The 18,852-nt window shown below is 33.2% G+C and overlaps 4 protein-coding genes across 5 annotated transcripts; 1 reads left to right on the top strand and 3 right to left on the bottom strand.

The window, feature by feature from the left end:
* Positions 1–612: 612 nt before the first annotated feature.
* Positions 613–2,450, bottom strand: LOC124929193 (short-chain dehydrogenase TIC 32, chloroplastic-like). The gene is made up of 7 exons (XM_047469489.1): positions 2,292–2,450; positions 1,827–2,058; positions 1,657–1,736; positions 1,397–1,550; positions 1,241–1,319; positions 1,085–1,169; positions 613–987 (listed from the first exon to the last, which is right to left on the bottom strand). The coding sequence occupies exons 1-7, from the start codon at positions 2,395–2,397 to the stop codon at positions 767–769; spliced, it is 957 nt and encodes a 318-aa protein (XP_047325445.1). The 5' UTR covers positions 2,398–2,450; the 3' UTR covers positions 613–766.
* Positions 2,451–4,095: 1,645 nt separating this feature from the next.
* LOC124929192 (pentatricopeptide repeat-containing protein At2g13600) lies at positions 4,096–9,370 on the bottom strand. Its single transcript, XM_047469488.1, has 3 exons — positions 7,126–9,370; positions 5,683–5,801; positions 4,096–5,389 (listed from the first exon to the last, which is right to left on the bottom strand). Exon 1 carries the CDS (start codon positions 9,201–9,203, stop codon positions 7,146–7,148), a length of 2,058 nt encoding a protein of 685 aa, XP_047325444.1. The 5' UTR covers positions 9,204–9,370; the 3' UTR covers positions 4,096–5,389; positions 5,683–5,801; positions 7,126–7,145.
* On the bottom strand, positions 4,363–5,319 carry LOC124928827. The gene has a single exon (XM_047469076.1). The coding sequence runs from the start codon at positions 5,317–5,319 to the stop codon at positions 4,363–4,365; it is 957 nt and encodes a 318-aa protein (XP_047325032.1).
* Positions 9,371–13,161: 3,791 nt separating the features above from the next.
* Positions 13,162–18,778, top strand: LOC124929328 (kinesin-like protein KIN-14J). Of its 2 annotated transcripts, none has more exons than XM_047469659.1 (18): positions 13,162–13,478; positions 13,952–14,162; positions 14,248–14,331; positions 14,427–14,504; positions 14,595–14,687; positions 14,776–14,805; positions 14,906–15,247; positions 15,328–15,409; positions 15,908–16,003; positions 16,087–16,266; positions 16,344–16,450; positions 16,526–16,704; positions 16,787–16,951; positions 17,033–17,286; positions 17,363–17,526; positions 17,680–18,197; positions 18,277–18,377; positions 18,471–18,778. In XM_047469659.1, the coding sequence occupies exons 2-18, from the start codon at positions 14,004–14,006 to the stop codon at positions 18,530–18,532; spliced, it is 2,694 nt and encodes an 897-aa protein (XP_047325615.1). In that variant the 5' UTR covers positions 13,162–13,478; positions 13,952–14,003; the 3' UTR covers positions 18,533–18,778. The 2 variants fall into 2 exon arrangements, with proteins under 2 accessions (XP_047325615.1, XP_047325616.1); XM_047469660.1 differs by having other exon boundaries at positions 13,946–14,162.
* Positions 18,779–18,852: the final 74 nt, after the last annotated feature.

Raw genomic sequence — 18,852 nt, 5'->3', positions numbered from 1 at the left:
TATTTTACCTAGAGCAAGCATAAAAGAGCAAGCATCTTCCCTCGCTGATATTTATTAAAGCCACCGAGAGCAACACTCCTCCCTCGCTGATAGTTTTTATTACCGAAAGACATTGGTTTCTGCTTTCGGGTGAAATTCATATATTTATGGACAAAAAGGGTGAAATAGTCTTTTTGGAAGTTGGTGGGCGATTGAAATGGAACTCTTCCAAGTTATCATCATCCTTCCAGAGCTGGAACAACATGAGCCCTCCGTCAAAATTCAACTGTTTGTGGTTAAGGACCCACTGTCGATCTTCAAATAGATCGAACAAGAATGTGAACAAATTTTTACTTGTATCATTAAAAATTCAAGCTATTTGGGATACCTATAGGATTCTGAATCAGAAGTATTTGGGATATCCGTCAGCAACTATCTATCGGGGATTCGAGATCAGGTAGTTAACAACTTATACCTCATTAAGCAACTGATAGAATATCAGTTGCCATACATAGGTGCAGAATCTAAAACCAAATGCTCACAATTATGACTAAACAAAAAAATTGGGGTACACTCATGACCCACCCAAAATGGAATTTTTACTAGTTCTATCTATTCAAACAACTCAGGTTGAAGTTTTAATAACAATTACCATAAAATTATTCTTCAACAATAAAAATGTAAATATCCATGATTTGTTCCAAATAAAATCACACAGGCAGTTACATTATTTCCGAAAACAAGCGATATAGTATAAAGTTTCACGATACTATTTAACCGACTACACTTAACCTGACCTGGGTTCAGTCAAGTTCAAGCTGAACTCCCAGAGTTTCTTAGCCAAGTCTGCATCTTTAGCCAGCTTGCCTGTTGTCTCAGCTACATTGCTGTCCGCGAAGTACTTCCCACTTACTCCCTTCACATCAGGATGCATCGCAACATAACAAGTCGTCGCCGCCCCCTGAGGAATGTTCTTCATCCCCACTCTACCAAATACACTAATCAAACCTGCAAATTATTGCAGGTTTCCACATCTAGAGTTATAAAGACAGGACACCTGACAAAACCAAAACAAATGAACACAAAGATCGAGATTTTATCTTACCCTCCACAATGTTATGGTGGCGGAAAAGGTTGGTGGTTATTATCCCGGGATGAAGTGAATTAGCCGTTATATCCACCCCTTCTTCCTGGTTAGTTGTGGTAAACGAGTTTAGTTTGGCACTGGGTAAAAACTGTTAATTTTTTAAGTTTTTTTTACCTTCATGCGTCTTGCAAGTTCATTTGTATGTAAGATGTTGGCAAGCTTAGATTGTCCATATGCATACATAGTCTTGTAACTGAACCATAGAAAGAAATCAAGAATCGTGATCAGACATACAATTAATAAGATTACGAGAATACAGCTACTAGTTACCTTGCTTTGTCATTTAGATTATCGAAATGGAATCCATCCTTGTACATTAACATATGACCTTCAGAGGAGACATTAACAATCCTTCCTTCTCTTTGGCTTTCACGAACTGTCTTCTTCATGACCTCCAACACCTCATTTGTCAATAGGAAATGACCTAAACAAAAAAAGATAAGATTCATTCCGAAATTCTCTAGCAGATGTGAATCCAGATAGAACCACAATCACAAACTACAATCAATACAAGTAAGTTGGACACAAACCTAAATGATTGGTGGCAAATTGTAGTTCAATATTGTCTTTGGAGAGCGTGAATGGAGGAGCCATTACACCTGCATTATTGCTTCAAACCAGGGAAGAACAAAATAAGACAAACGTGGGAAAGAAAGATAAGCAATGGTTCTAAAGCTGAAAGTGAAGTAAAGTTACATACATCAGAAGGTTTAAAGGAAGAGCAGATGATTTGAATTCTGAAGCAAATTTCCTTACAGACGCCATTGAACTTAGATCCAATTCCATAACATCAATTTTAGCTTTTGGTATCTGTTTCAGTATATCTTCCTTTACTTTCGCACCACCGTCTACATTCCTAACAGCCATCACAACATGCACACCTCGTAAGGCAAGCACACGGGTTGTATCCGTCCCAATTCCACTTGAAGCACCTGAAATCAGATTCAAATTCTATCTCCGATGAACATCACTAGATTCTACTACTAATAATATCAATATCCACGATCAACCGGATAATCTTGTTCGAATCCAACTTAAGTAATCAAATAGAAGAATCCCAAGTTTTGTTTCACTCATATACAATCAGAAATCAAACCGTAATCGAATTCTGATGAAATTGAAAGCGATCAGAGATAAAAGAGAAGCAAGAAAGTTATAGAGCGACCTGTAACAATGGCGGTGAGGCCAGTTCCATCGATCCCTGCAGTAACTTCTTCAGCCGTGGACGAAGCAGAGAACCCAGATGGACCCTTTCTTCTAAAAAACCACATCTTCCTAAATTACTTAGCTTTCGCCATTGCTGCGCTGAGCATATATACTCGCTTCGATTTCGCTGTCTTGCCGAAGAAATAAAACTATTTTTTTAATTAATAAAAAAATAATAATATTAATTAAGATGAACATTTTTAAGAAAGAATATTTCCACTTTGTCAAAAAAAAAAATTATAAAAAAGAAGATAGATTGACATAAATATGTTATCAAAAATATTTTATATAATTTAATTACATTTTTTTAACTAAATAAAAATAAACAAACAAAAATATATTATTTTATCAAATAAGTTATGATTAGATGATAAGGATGACAAAATAATGAATTTGCATCTTTTAAAAAGAGATAACCTTTTTTAACTTTATCAAAAAGTTAGCAAAACAAAGAGTTATCTAGATAATTTTTTATAGTATTATTTAAAAAATATATATTCATATTTTTCTTAAAATAGGATATCTAAGGATGAAGATTTAAACTAATCAAATCTGTCATTCCATTATTAACCTAACAATTACAAATAATAAAATTGTTTTTTATTTTGTCAAATAATTAAAATATATTTAAAACTTAATAGTTTAAAATGTGACAAAATATAAATAATATCAAATAATTGATAATGGATATTAATTTATTGAATTGAATATATAAAATGAATGTCAAACAAAACAAAGGTCATCATTGGAATTGGGGCATTAGGCGAAGATTTCGAGATCTTTACTAATGCTGGTTACGTGGTTTATTTGGGTTTTGTTTGGTTTTATTTTAAAATTCAATCATGATTTCAATAATCTAATAACTTTTTTATTTATTTAAATATAAAATTTATCTTTTATTTAATTAAATAAAATTAATTTATCTTTCAATGTTGAAAAAGTATTTTTGACTTTTAACCATAAAACACTATTTTTTTTTTATAAAATTTAATCAAACATAATATTTTAGGGGAAAATCAAGAAAATCTCAAATTTTAAGATCAAACAAGTCCTAAAAAATCTTGTTTGGATTTTTAGTTTTCTTATTAAAAACATTGTTACATATTAATCATTTTTAACCATTCAATTAAAACATTCTTTCTTATTTTTTTAATTTAAATATAAAATTATATTATAATTATTAAATAAAATGAAAATTCAAATAACCTATTTTTTCATTCAAATAATATTTTAAAAAAATAAATATATATTATTCAAAGAAAACAATTTTATAATTAAAAAGGTCTTATTTAATGATTATTTTTTTTTTGTCTATTCATATCTTAATATTTAAATATATTATAAATTAATAAAAATTGTGTTAAAAGTGTTATTCATCCTTCACTTATAAAAATTGTCAAAATGAAACTAAAAAATAAAACTTTATATAAAAAGTATTTTAGAAAATTAATTTTTTGATTAATTTTAAAATCATGCTGCAGAAAATTTTGTTGGTAAAAAAAAAATTTCCAAAGAATTTTTTTCTTGATTTACTTTTTAATTATTTTGATTTAAGGCTCAAACTTAATTTTATTAAACCAAGTGTGACTTCGTCTAACTATGGCTAGATCCGTACTATTACAGAAAATTTAAATTTCTAATTTTATCAAATGTTTCTCTAACTCTTGGATCCGTTCTAACTCAGTTAAAAAAAAGCAAATCCAACTATATGACCAAATGGCAATTAGGACATTTGAAAATCGTAAAGCACATCAAAGAAACCCTGAAAGAGAAGGGAGAGACACAGCTAGGACCACCATAGATATATATAAGGCAACAATTGATAATGACAGCAGCCATTTAAAACCCACCAAATTAAAGGTCTAATAATACTATAGATGTTTTTAGCCAAACAAGCACAATTCAACAACACCCATTTTACATTATCCTTCACTATTTGCCACTTGAAACAAAATGATACAAAAGGCATATTGTCCATTGGCTAAACTTCAAAATGTTTTTTTTTTTTTTTTTACCTTAAAAAACTAGATCTATGTTTCTCGGCCATAGGTCTTGGCTTCTGTTTGCCAGATCTCATCATCATTATCATCTGTTACTAGGTGGTTGTTGTTGTTGTTGCTGTGATCTCCTGTAGAAGAGAATCGTATGGCTCCCCCACTAATCCTCAAACCAAATACATTATTATTCTTGATTCCATTACCATTACCATTACCAATATGAAGTGGAGGAACAGCAGCAAACCCATCTCCACTTCTTCCCACATTTGAAAACTGATGATGAATGCCCCCATATAGATTGAAACCATTAATCTCGTTTGTTGTTGTTGTATTCATCGAAATCTTTTTACACGATTGTTCTCCTCCTCCTCCTCCTGATAAGAACCCAGCTGAAATATTAGGACTTGTAAATAAATCTACTATTTCTGAACCCACTGTCATGTCACTCTCAGTCCCACCACCTGCTTCTAATGGTTTTTTCACCAATCTTTCTATTTTTCCATTGCTGCTGTCGAACCCATTGTTAGTTTCTGGGTTTTCTTCAATCTTCTTCTGATGCATCATCATCCTCATGTGGCTAACTTTCTTTGGGTTCACCTTCTTAGTAGAATCAATTCTTTTCATCTCTTCCCTCATCCTTGAGAACATACTTTCTCTTTCAACTCTAAGTTCCCCAAGCATAGATTCCATAAACATCTTCAAACCATCAAGTGAAATGCTCTTATTCTTCTTCTCCTTCTTCTTGTTGGGTGAATGGGAGTGAATTACTACTCGTTTATCTTTCTTTGATTTACGAAATGACCGTGAGTTAGATACTGGAGAATTGGAGAATGGTTCTTCCTCTGTCTCAAGCAACAACATGTCTGAAAGGAGCTTGTGCTTCTTCTTATTGGAAGTACTGCAATCATCCTCACTTGAAGAATCATTAAATTTGTCTCCCACATCCCTAAACTCCCACCTTTGTTGAAACTTCTTCTCTTCTTCATACATCCTTAAATTTTTTAAGATTATTCCCAAAACCTAAAAGAACCTCAGTGGCTTTTTCATAGATTCCACCTGCCTATTTGAAAAAAACAAATAAAATCAGAGAAATCTCCCAACATAAATCGATTCAAGCAGCAGCATTCACTATAACGTCCATGTTCATTGAGAATGGAAAGATCATAGAGGATCCATTCAATAGCAGAAAAGTTAACACCATGCAAATCCACAAAACCAACCAACAATGAACTGTAACTGTACAGAAAAAGAAATGGGGAAGCAGCAAGAACAAAGCAAATAGATTACTGAAAATGAAAAACTTCTTTAACCTATATGTCTCTTTTTCTATTAAACAGGAAAGAGAAGGCTTACCCACACAGATTTGCTGAAACAAAGAACACGATCGATGAGATTCGCGCATCCTCTACTTCGTCCTCGCTAGCTCTTCTCAGGTGGGTATCAAAGTATTCATGAACTTACATTTGGGTTTCCTTCACATAAGAAATGGAGTATAATAAAAATAAAATCTGGGTCTGCAAAAGTTTATATCTGAGGACTTGTCAGTGGGTTGGAACTCAAAGAAAATACAATGGGCTATAGTGAGTGAACTGATGATAGTGGATGGCAGAAAGCTAGACACTGCTTCTTTCTCTCTCTTAATTTGCCTGGTATAGTAGATGCAAATTCAATGATTTTTATTGAGCATAATTATATTTTTCATTACATTTTATAAAGAAAAGGAGCCATTTTTTTTGCTAAGCAATTTCAAAAATTATTACCAAATTAATTATAATTACACTTTTTTTTAATAATAAATCAAAGTAATTATCAAATTAGTTATAATTACACTTTTTTTTAATAATAAATCAAAGTAATTAAGTAATGTCCCGATCCGCCTCATCCTTCAAGAGGGTTTATATAAACTGATCTATAAGATTAATTAAGACCTTTTCTGATTTGAGTAATCTTGATTGATACCAGATTTAAAAATTGGATTTTTTTTTTTTTTTGAAAAAACATCAAGAGTATTAATATTTAATGAAAAAAGTTTATAAAACAAATAATATTTTAATTGATAAATTGATTGTAAAGATTTTAGTTAGTTAAAATGACAAATAACTGAACCAAGTTAATCCCAAATCATATATTAGTCAAAACATTTAAGATATCCTAAATACTACTAATTATAAGATGAACATTTAAACATACAATAACCACATTATGTTTATAACATAATCATAACCACATTATGTTTATAGCATAATCTTGGAGATGTATAAAGTCAGGAGTGTAATTAGTTGATCGAATAACCACATTGACTGAATCAAAATCAAACTATTTCAAATAAGTTTAAGGCAGCTGAAGTGTTTGAAACTTAAACTCATAATCCTGAAACTACAAATGAAAATTTAACTTGAAATTTGGAGAAAGGTCAATGAATTTATGTATGAATCATATTCATCCAGTCCAAACCACTCAACACATTCCCTAAACTAAAACCAGTACATAGTAATCTGTAGAAAATATCTGATCCAACGAGAACACATTTGAAAACAAAACTTAATCCGGGAATAAATTAGGAAATTTATCATCAGTTTCTCATATGGAACCAGATTCAAATCTAGATCTAGAGACAAAAAAGTATTTATAAATGGTTATTATAGGAGGGTCTGTGAAGAAATTGCAAGTTTCCAAAAAGGAAATGGCTGATTACAGGTCATATGCGAAAACAAAATGCTTTATTTTTCTTGGTTGAACAGCTTTATATATCAAATGAGATGCAAATAAATCAAAACTTTGGTTTCTGACTTGTACCTGAACCAGCCAACATCTGTTTAAACTGCAACTGGTAAGATTTCTTCAAAATCCATCTCCAAATCGTCAGCTAATCTCATTTCCTTAGTAAGCTTTCTAAGAAGTAAATAAATTTCTCTTCTTTGAGGATGTCTTCCATCTTTCACCATGAATACATGCACCCTGCTCTTAATTTCAATCCAACTACAACCAGGCTGCTTCACAACTCCTCTTTTCTTCATCAGCTTCCTAACTTTCATAGCTTCCTTCCATCTTCCAACATCCGAATACATATTCGACAGAAGAACGTAAGAACCAGAATTTCCAGGATCAATCTCCAGCAGTTTTTCCGCCACATACTTACCTAACTCAATATCCCCATGAGTTTTGCACGCAGACAGCATCGAACCCCATACAACACTGTCCGGTTCCATTGGCATCGATTCTATCAAATCCCTAGCTTCATGGAGTCGCCCAGCTCGACCAAGCAGATCGACTATACACGAGTAGTGATCCTTTAACGGCTCCAAACCATGATCATGTTTCATTGAGAATAGGAAACGACGTCCTTCCTCTATCAATCCTGCATGACTGCAAGCACTAAGGACTCCTATCATAGTCACATGATCAGGTTTCTCACCCGATTCCATCATTCTCTTGAAAGTATCGAGTGCTTCAAACCCTTTCCCATTCTGAGCATATCCAACTATCAAAGCATTCCATGTCACCCAATCTTTTTCAGACATGGACTTGAAGACTACTCTCCCGTCTTCAATGGAACCGCACTTCATGTACATGTCGATAAGAGAGTTACCCACAAAAATATTCGACTCTTTTCCTGGATGGAACAGGAATCTGTGTTTTAAGACGTGGGCATGGGCTTGCCTACCAAGTTCCAGGTCTGTTAAGTTCGCGCAAGCGTTGAGTAGATTCCCAAACGTGTAGTGTGTAGGGCAAACGGACTCTCTTTTCAAGAGTCGAAAGAGATCCAGCGCTTTCTCGTTTTCTCCATTCTGCGTATAGCCAGAGATGAGAGCGTTCCATGAAATGACGTTTCTGTCTGCCATCTCTGAGAATATAACTTTCGCTGATCCAACACTCGAGTTCTTCGCGTAACCGCTCATCATTGAGGTCTCGGAGACAACGTTCCTATTCTCCATCCTGTCGAAAATACGTCTAGCTTCCACTATTCTTCCACATTTTGCGTACATGTCAACAAATGTGTTGCTTAAAATATGATCACTCCTCAACCTCTCCAATTTCATGGATCGGGCATGAATCTGACGGCCTTCTTTGCAAGCCTTTAAGCTTGCACAAGCACTGACAACACTAGCCAGAGTGACCTCATCCGGATCGAATCCGCTACCCATCATGAGAACGAAAACAGATATAGCTTCAGCTGCCGGACCATTCTGTTCATAACACGAAATTAAACTGTTCCAAGAAACAGTGTTACGTTCTCGCATTTCATCAAACACCTTTTGAGCAGAAGCTACACTGCAGCTCTTACCATACATATCGAGAAGTGCAGATCCCATGTAAACATCCGATGAGTGCGGAGATTTAGACAAAGCAGCGTGAATTTGCATACCGATACACACATCCATCAACCCAGCACAAGAACTGAGAGAACTTCCAAAGGAATACTCATTCAACACAAAATTATCCTTGTGCATGCGTACGAAATAGTCGAGTGAGTTTTCAAACCGACCGTGCTGAGAAAAACCTGATACCATCGAGTTCCACGAGCACTGGTCAGGGTCCGGCATTAAGTCGAAAAGTCTTTCGGCTTCATCAAGAAGAGCAGATTTAGACAATGCAGTTATAATAGCATTCCAGGTGAAAGTGTTTCTTTGCGGCATTCTGTCGAACAGCTTGTGGGCATCTTCCAAACAGCCGCATTTCCCATAAACATCGATCAGTCTATTCTGGATGAAAACTTCAGAAGAAAATTGAGACTTGGTAATTCGAGCATGGAGGCGGCGTACGTCCTTGGGTGACTTTGTTGAGAGACAGGAATCCAGCATCTTGGCAAAGAGAGATGAATTGGGTAGAGATAGGTCTCCCATGATGAGCTTGAACATCGCATGTTTTCCCATTCCATTCTTAGAAAAGGCGGAAGCTCATTACTTCCACTTACACCAACTAAGGAGGGAAAGCTCACATTTTTACAAACAATCCTACCCGTCCAGTAAGCGAGATGACTCTTTTTTGTCAGAGAAAATGAGTTGACTCGTATTTAAGCCCGTTAGACGGAGCGGTTTGGTTTAGCCTTTCCAATATTGTTATTTGGTTGGTAAACTAGACTTAAGTATGATTATCAATGATGTTTGGTTTGCCACAAATTTTGGAATACAATATGATAAATACAAAGATAATCTTATACAATTTTTATACATTTTGGCATCAAAATTAGTTTGTATTTTGACTATATTATTAACATAATATTTGGTCAATTTTCGGATAACAAAATATATACCCAAACATCCTATCATCATAATCCAAGAATATATAAATGCAACGTCAGTATCTACATATTTGAGGAGGGGACGAATTTTTAACCGTGTAATTCCTTCTCAGCTCGTAAGAAATATTGAACACTCGCTCGCTTCGCTGGCCGCTTGGGCTCCACATTTCAAGTTCGTTATCTTCACTTCAACCAAACGAAAATGCGAGACCCGTGGTACGATTAAATTGAATAAATCCTGGAGTAAATATTCTGGTAATCCTGCCATACATTTTGTCATAATCGGTAGTGAACATATAGGTTGTTTACAGGATGAGTGTCGGTTCACATGTTCGACTCTCACATGGAGGGGCATAAATATAACTTTTTTTTTACTTTTTTTTTTAAAAAATTATTACTTTTATGTCCCTCCCTAGTCCCAGTGAGAGGGAACTGAAAAGCAAAGGATCTCAGCCCATTTTAAAGACATCGTAAAAAAAAAAAAAAATAGTTCATGTTTACACTTTGTTTATGGTATATAATAAATAACTTAATTAATAAATTTTGATTATAAAAAAATAAGGTAAAATAAAAATATTGTAAAAGTTGAAAATGGGCTTCTAAATCCAACCCTCATTGTGCAATGAAGAAATAATTCCAAAAAAAAATATTCTCAAAATCATCACAATTCACAACCAGTCCCTATAAATTAAGAAACTTTCATTGCAAGGGCATTTATCAATTTCAACATTGATTTCTAAAACATCATAAATAAATTAAGAAACTTTCATTGCACAAGGGCATTTATCAATTTCAACATTGATTTCCAAAACATCATAAACTCTCTGATTTGTAAAACATACAATAATACTGAAACTTTGAAAGCCTTTCCCCAAACAAATAGACATTTAAGAGTTGAAGCACAACATAAATACCAGTTCACAAACATAGCATAATAGCCAGATAGAAAAACAAGTTAAAAAAAACATTGAAATTCTTTTAAATAAATTATATCTCAGAAGATTTTGGTCAGAAATTATGAACTATCTTTCCCAGATTTGGTAGGTGCAGCACCACTTGAGGTCGATGCTGAGGTGATATAATAATATTACCACCCACTTTGTTTGTATTTAGGATTTCTCCATCCATATCTCCTACACAGAGAATGATTTGGTTAACAATTGTTGTTGGAGACCTTCCTAGCTATTCTGTGTCCAAGACCGGGTTTATTCTATCTGTGAACGATTTGATTAAATTTTGCCTGTTTATGGAATTTGTGGGTGTTCCTAAATTTTGTGTTCTAATGTTCATTAATTACAGCAGGATATCAAATAATTTTTCACCTAAACCGTCTTTAATCATGTTCATCTATAAATAAACAAGCCAATTACTTTTGTAATTATAATACAAAACTGCTATATATTTTTAATATAACCTAAAATAGAAATAAATACAAATTATTTTATGCTTAATACACCTCAAATTTCGGGACCAATACTGGCTCTAAATAAGGTATATATATAAGAAAATTGATAAATAAAATGATGATGGATGATATGTATAACACACTTCAAATGGAAAACTAATTAACTTATATATTAGCCACAGACAAAAGTAAGCATGACATCTTCTCATTATTCCACCCTTCATTTCTAATATTTAAATAGGGGAGACTTGTAAACATCATCACAAAGTGATAAATAAATAAATAAATAAAAATAGATATAGTAACTCATGAAGATATAAATGGAGAAGAAAAGGTACAGGGTTGGCTTCTTGGGATTTCTGAACTAATCAAATTAACAATTATCTCATAAGTGTGCAACATAAATTATTTGTTTAAAAACTCTATAGGAAAACACTTTGAATGTGCTTAATTTAAAATAGAAGATTAAGCTCTTTCAAATATTTATGTGCATATTCTTCACAATTACAACCAAAATGCTACGAAATTGACTGTATCTACAAAGATAACAATCAATTAGTCAACTTCAAAAGTCAATTAAAATTTAAATTTAACGAGTAAAATTGTTTTTAGAAGCTTTTTTCTGTATAAAGCTTTTAGGATAAGGTGAACAAAGTCCCTACTTTGGCATCCAAAACCTGTTACCTTGTTAGAATTATTGTGAAATTTATAAAATATGTAAAAAAAACCAGTTATGTTCTTAGTAGATAAATTGTGTGTTGCTCAAGTATAAAATGTAATTTAGTCAAACTCTTTGGCCATTTTCTCAATCTTTTTATTATATGTAATTGTTTTGTTTTCATAACCCCATCAATTATAACACCTTAAGGTGGAAGTTATGGTTGTTAATTCTTCAGGTAGTTTGATTAAATTTAAATTTAAATCCTTTCAAATTTAATTTCTTCCTTGTTGGATATTTTATACAACATATAAATATAGTTGTTAATTAGGTATTTAAAATAGTTGGTTACGTAAATAGTGTTGAATTGATCAAACTAATTTTATATCTTTTTTACCTAACCCTTCATTAACTTAGATAGACAATTTTGGCTGGAAATAATTAGCAAACTACATGCCTAGTTTACTATAAATAATAGCAAAACAAAATGTATAATATTAAATTTAATCGTCGTGATTTGTGATCTTTCAAGTATTTATATGTTTATTTGGGTCAAAGAAACTAAAATATTTAAATATTATAATTAAGTTCTCCTAGTTGATTTTGTTATTTAAAAATAATCTCAAATAAATGTATCTCAATATATATATATCTTATCTTATTATTTTTTTATATATTTATATATATATATATTTTTATATTTATCGTTGTAATTGGTTATTAAGGTCTTGTTTGGATTGAGATAAAAAAAATACAGTACTTTAAAAAAAATAACAATTAATGATGATTTTGAGAATGTTTAATTTTTTTAATAAAAATACTTAAAGTGTATTAATATATAATGACAAAATAAAAAATAATAATTTAAACATTTTCATTTATTATATGGATCTTTTTAAAAATAAAAAATATTTTAATTAATGAATTAAATTGATTTGATAATAACTTAAAATAATATATATTTTTTTTATTTTTGATTATTTAAACCACACGTACAGTCAAAATAAATAAGAAAGAGACTTAACCATCTTAATAATTTGACTAAATATGTGATTGATGATGAAATATGGATTAAAACTTTAGTTAAATGGAAAGTCTAAGCTGTGACCTTTTCTATTATAGGTGGATTAATTTAATTGATGAAAAAGGATAAATGAATTGATAATTGGTTATTTAAATATGATTTAAATCATTCTTAAAGACAAACAAGGCCTAAGAATTCAAATTTGAACTATGGTAAAAACATTGGGCCTTGTTTGTTTTGAGAGAACCAAACTCACTTTTTATCTCTCCTTTATGAATTGCTGGCACCTGCTGGTAATATCAAAGCAAGTGTCGGATTCGAACATATATATAGATAAGCCTATAAATCCGGCGCAAGGCGGGAACATGAATTTCAATACTAAAAATAATATATTAAAAATTATATATACAAAGGGATAAGCAAAAAAAAAAAAAAAAAGCAAAAAAAAAAAAAAGCAAAAAAAAAAAAGATACGGCCTTTACCCATAAACATCGACGCAGACTAAATATGCAGTAGTAAGCACGTTTCACTTCTTCTTGACGAAATAGCAATTGAGGCACCGCACCCATCATCGCCTTCACCCACCATCTTCTTCTTTTTCTTCTTCTCCCCCTATTTCTCTCTCCTCTTCTACCCAATATAGTTGGAAGCAAAACATAATCATTGTTCGGAGAGGAAATCAAGAGAGCATAAGATCTAACCCTTTTGTCACAATCGCCGGTTAGATTCGATCTGCAACCTCTTAAGAATTTCATCGAACTCAGACCCAGAAGCTCGACGGATTTAGCTGCTTCGATATTCCAATCTTTGGGTTACAGAGGTTTGTTTCTTGATCTACATTTTGCTTCGGAATTTTAGGGTTTAATGAAGATTTCAAAATGAGGGTCTCATTTTTCAAAGAATTTCCTTACACTGGTAGAGCTTTAGTTTTCTTCCGTTTGCACTTGCTTCTGGGGTTTCACATTCAAATAATTACTAACTTGCTGGTTCCGTTTGCAGTTGGGTTTATAGTGACAATGATAGACATTGACATGTAGGCATAAATGGGAAATGCTGCTCTCTTATTTATCCCCTTTACTTTCAGATTTGGAGAATTTGCAATCTGACATACTCTAAACATAGTTGATATTCCAGATTAAAGAAATGATAATGTAATTCTTGAGAAATAAAACTGAAAGTGATTGCATGGATGCTTGTGATTCTTTTGTTTGATTGATTGATTTTGGAACATGAATCCTGCTAATGCCTTGTTTCTAAGATAATTTTAATGAATTTGTGTCTCGACAGCTACAGCTACGGGTACCCTGATTGATTATTGAAGACTATTGTTTATTTGTTCATCATCATGGATACAACAAGCACAGACATTTATTCAACAGAAAACGGGGCATCTAATGGATGTATTGCCGAAGAAGCAGAAAATCAAACTTTACTTTCAGGGCAAGGTTATTCTGAATTCTATACCAGTAAGATAGCAGAAATGGTGAAACTAAATGGTCTTCAGGTTGGAATTTGTTCTCCAAGTTTATTATCATTACTTAATGTTGGAAAATAATTTGATGATTCTCCATTTTCTTTCTGTCTTACAGAACTCGCCCACTCAATCACTTTTCACTGTAGTAAATAAGGTTCTTGATGATAGCATCGAGCGGAAGGATGGCAGTGTACTTCATGTATGAATGTTTATAAGCTGCCTTGAATTGAAACCATTCATTTTACTCCATTCCTTGAAAGATGTTAACACTTACTTCTTTCTGTATACACACAGTGTATGGCGTTTATGTTGAAAAAAGTTATCCAAGAGATAGAGTATCGTGTTTCAAATCAAGCAGATAAGTTCAGAAAGGTACGGAAATACTGTGTTCTAATTTTATCTTGGGTTCTTGCCCTTTCTTTCATTCCAAATTTTTTTATTTTTTTATTTAAATATGTGCAGCAAAACAATCTTTACATGGTTCTTGAAGATAAATATCAATCTAGGATAAGAATACTCGAAGCCCTTGCAACTGGGACCACTGAAGAAGCTGAGGTACCAGTCATGGATTCAGGAAATATCTTTTACGGGATTTAGGAGATATAGTAGTTACGTGTATTGATTTTCACCTTTTGTGTTTCAGGTTATTAAAAATCAACTTCATCAAACACAGGTGTTTTTTTATCCGTGTCCAGTTCTCTTCATTGTAGTTATGTAACTTTTTTATAATGTTAAATGTGTTTGTACTTTGCTTGTGATTCCTTCCTTTGTAGAATGAGAAAACTGAAATTGAGGAAAGGGTAAAACTAGAAGAGCAATTTAAATTGAGGCTAGAGAAAGAGAAGGATCAGAGAGACTCTAAGATATCAACATTGAAGCAGGAGTTGGATGTGACCATTAAGACTTATGAAGATCGATGTACTCAACTTGTAAATCAGTCGCAAGAAACAAAACTGGAATTGGAGAAGAAGATAGGGGAACTTGAGAAAACACTCAATGAATCCAAGAAAATGGTGAAAGAACTTGAGACATTCTCCCAATCTAAATCCATGAGGTGGAAAAGGAAAGAACTTAGCTACAAGAAGATCCTAGATTATCAATGTGGATCTCTTGAGGTTTGTAGGGAGATATAATTTTCACTGTAATTTATTAATTCTTCATCGCTTAACTGGTTTCATGCCTTAATGATGTGCAGGATTTGAAGCTCTCATCTGAACAACTGAAGCAAGAAGTTCTTAAAACAAAAAGGATTTATTTGGAAGAATTTAATCATCTCGGTATGCTTGATAGTTTTTATGTTAGTTTCCTGAAATTTTTTGATAAACCTAAAAATTTAAGTGATCAATACTGAATTTGAAATGCTAAATTAGTTAAGAGTGAAAAATAAATATTGAATAAACTAAATGAGAATATCTGAATTTGAAGTCCTTGATATGTAAGTTTCTTTGATAACACAGGTGGAACTGATGTTGAAAAAAATACTTCCACTAAGAATGCCTTAAAAAATGTTGAGAAAATACTTAAAAGACTATTTAAACTCTGTAGTGATGTAATTTGATTAATTTTCAAGGGTTAAAGTTGTCTCTTATACACTATTACTATATAACAGAGTTAAGTCATTCATAGTTTAAGATATCAAACTAAATAGTTAAGTGATTTTAAAATAGTCTATCAAATAAACATAGCACTTAATTATTCAGATGAAGTGATAAGCTGTGTTATCAGCCTTAAACTTGTAACAATAGACTGGATTCTAATACCTTATGTACTTACAGGCATGAATCTTAAAGGGCTAACTGAAGCTGCTGAAAGTTACCATGTTGTACTGGCTGAGAACAGAAAATTGTACAATGAGGTTCAGGACCTGAAAGGTACAAGGCTCTTCCGTTTTCTAATCCTAGTTGAGTTTCTTTAAAAAAAATCCCTTAATTAACGTTTCTTACTTGTTCTACAGGAAATATTCGAGTTTATTGTCGAGTTAGACCATTCCTTGCTGGACAAAGTAAAAAATTGACTACTATAGAGTATATTGGTGAGAATGGGGAATTGGTTGTCACTAATCCCTTGAAACAAGTAAAAGATGGTCATCGTCTCTTCAAGTTCAATAAAGTGTTTGGTCCTGCAACTACACAAGGTTAACCTCTTAAATAATCTTTTCACTATGAGGTGGTTATGTTCTGAATCTTGTTTCAACCTCTCTTTCATATACAGAGGAAGTCTTTTTGGATACTCAACCATTGATTCGATCAGTTCTTGATGGGTACAATGTTTGCATTTTCGCTTACGGTCAAACTGGTTCTGGAAAAACATACACAATGGTATTTAATTTAATTGTTGAAATTCTTTGTCATTCATAAAAGATAATCTCATATGTTTTCAATATATTGGGACAGAGCGGACCAAACATATCATCTAAAGAGGATTGGGGAGTAAATTATCGAGCTTTAAGTGATCTTTTCGGTCTCTCCCAAACCAGAAGAAATTCCATTACCTATGAAGTGAGTGTTCAAATGGTGGAGATATATAACGAGCAAGTTCGTGATTTGCTCTCTAACGAAGCTTCTCAAAAAAGATATCCTTTCATATTATAATGTTTGGAAATTACTTTCAAATTCTTCTATTTATTATAAGTTGTCATTCTTTAACACCCACACGCTTGGGATATGGAGTACTAGCCAACCTAACGGCTATGCTGTCCCTGATGCCACTATCCATCTAGTTAAATCATCTGAAGATGTCATGGAATTGATGTATATTGGTCAGATGAATAGGGCAGTTGGTGCAACTGCACTAAACGAAAGAAGCAGTAGATCTCACAGGTTCTTCTCATTTATTATGTTTATATAGGATAAATGCATAATTTTTATTTTTTTCTGAAAATTATAAATTTGACAATGCAGTATCCTGACTGTCCATGTTCGTGGCGTGGATTTGGAGAGTGATGCTATTCTTCGTGGTAGTCTACATCTTGTTGATCTGGCTGGAAGTGAAAGAGTAGACCGTTCAGAAGCAACCGGGGATAGGTTAAAGGAAGCACAACACATAAACAAATCACTGTCGGCTTTGGGTGATGTTATATTTGCTTTAGCACAGAAAAATTCTCATGTTCCTTACAGAAATAGCAAGCTTACTCAAGTTCTTCAAAGCTCTTTAGGTGTGTTCTATTTTTCAAGAATTTTCCAAATCATTCATCGTTTTCTCTACTTCTAATGTGTTGTGTATGGTTACAGGTGGTCAGGCAAAGACGCTTATGTTTGTGCAGCTAAATCCTGATGCTGATTCACATTCTGAAACCGTTAGTACTTTGAAGTTTGCAGAGAGGGTTTCGGGTGTGGAGTTAGGTGCTGCTAAGAGCCATAAAGAGGGACGAGGTCTTAGAGAACTTATGGATCAGGTTTATATATATTTTTTGAAATAAATCTTCTTTATTGAATAATTTTAAACATTATAAAAAATGGGTAATCATTGAATGATGTGAGGATGGTTTATTTGGATTAAATCAAAATATATATCTTTGTTCTGAATTTACTTGCTTGATGATATTCAGGCTGCTTCTTTGAAGGAGACAATTGCGAAAAAGGACGATGAAATTGCACGGCTTCGCATGCTTAAGGGTAACAATAATGTAAATGGGGAGAGATGTGGCTTAGGTTCACCAACCCAAAGATTTGGTGGTTCAGCCTCCCCAGGAAGACCATCGTCTGGGGGATCACGCCAACGTCGATCTCAGTCAGAAAGGAAACTGCCAGGTCTTGTTCGCAAAGCTGCCTCTGATTGTAACAGCTCGGATTTCAGCGACAAACATTCTGAATCTGGTTCTCCTCCATCGGTTGAGGATTTTAGGCCGTCTGTAGATGGAAGTCAGAGTCTTTCTGAATATGCTGAAAACAGGTTCGGTCAAAATACTTTGGAAGAAGACGTGGTGTTGCTTGGGATTGGCGATGCAGATGGAGAGGACAGATTAAGTGATATATCTGATAGCGGACTTTCTATGGGAACTGAAACCGATGCATCCATTAATAGCGTTGTGGAGTTCACACTTTTTCCCGAATCATCATCATCAAAGTGGGTTTTCATCCTTCTCATTCCCATGACTGTTTTTTTTTGCTGCACACAGAAAATTGATTATTGATTTCAATTGCAGGCAGTCAAATGTTCCAGCTGAACTTCCACGACCGCCACAAAAGCAGACACTTAAAGCTGCGGCTCGATCCTCGATCACAAGAAGTTCCTCAAAACTTCCAAGTAAGAATGCAGAATCCACTGTAAGACTAGAAGCTTGAATGGGTCAGGGTCATTAATTATTATTTCTTTCTCTTCTTTTGGGACTGTTTTCAGGTTCTAGAAAGGCTGCTGCTGGCACTGGCGGTTCGTCATCTAGTAGCAAACGGTGGCAGTAAGTCGAGCAGTTGAGATAGAATTAATGTTTTCGTTTTTATTATTATTTGGAAATGGAAGCTCGTGATGAGATTGATAGAATGTAGACGAGCAACTGAGAGGTGTTTATTGCTAGTAGGAAGTTGTAGTGGGTAGAAATAGAGATGTATTTACTCTGCTATAATGGCAAACCAGTGTTACAACCTTTGTACATCTGATTGTTGTTGGTTTGCAAGCAGCTACATATAAATTATGTATTGTTAACACGGCTTAGTGTCGTTGGTTGATCAGATTATCAAATAGTGTCTCATCTAAAAAATGTAGAATTTTTTAATTTGAATTT

The sequence above is a fragment of the Impatiens glandulifera genome, chromosome 3 (assembly GCF_907164915.1).
Source record: "Impatiens glandulifera chromosome 3, dImpGla2.1, whole genome shotgun sequence".
Lineage (NCBI taxonomy): Eukaryota > Viridiplantae > Streptophyta > Magnoliopsida > Ericales > Balsaminaceae > Impatiens > Impatiens glandulifera.
This window is presented reverse-complemented; position numbering and strand designations above follow the sequence as displayed.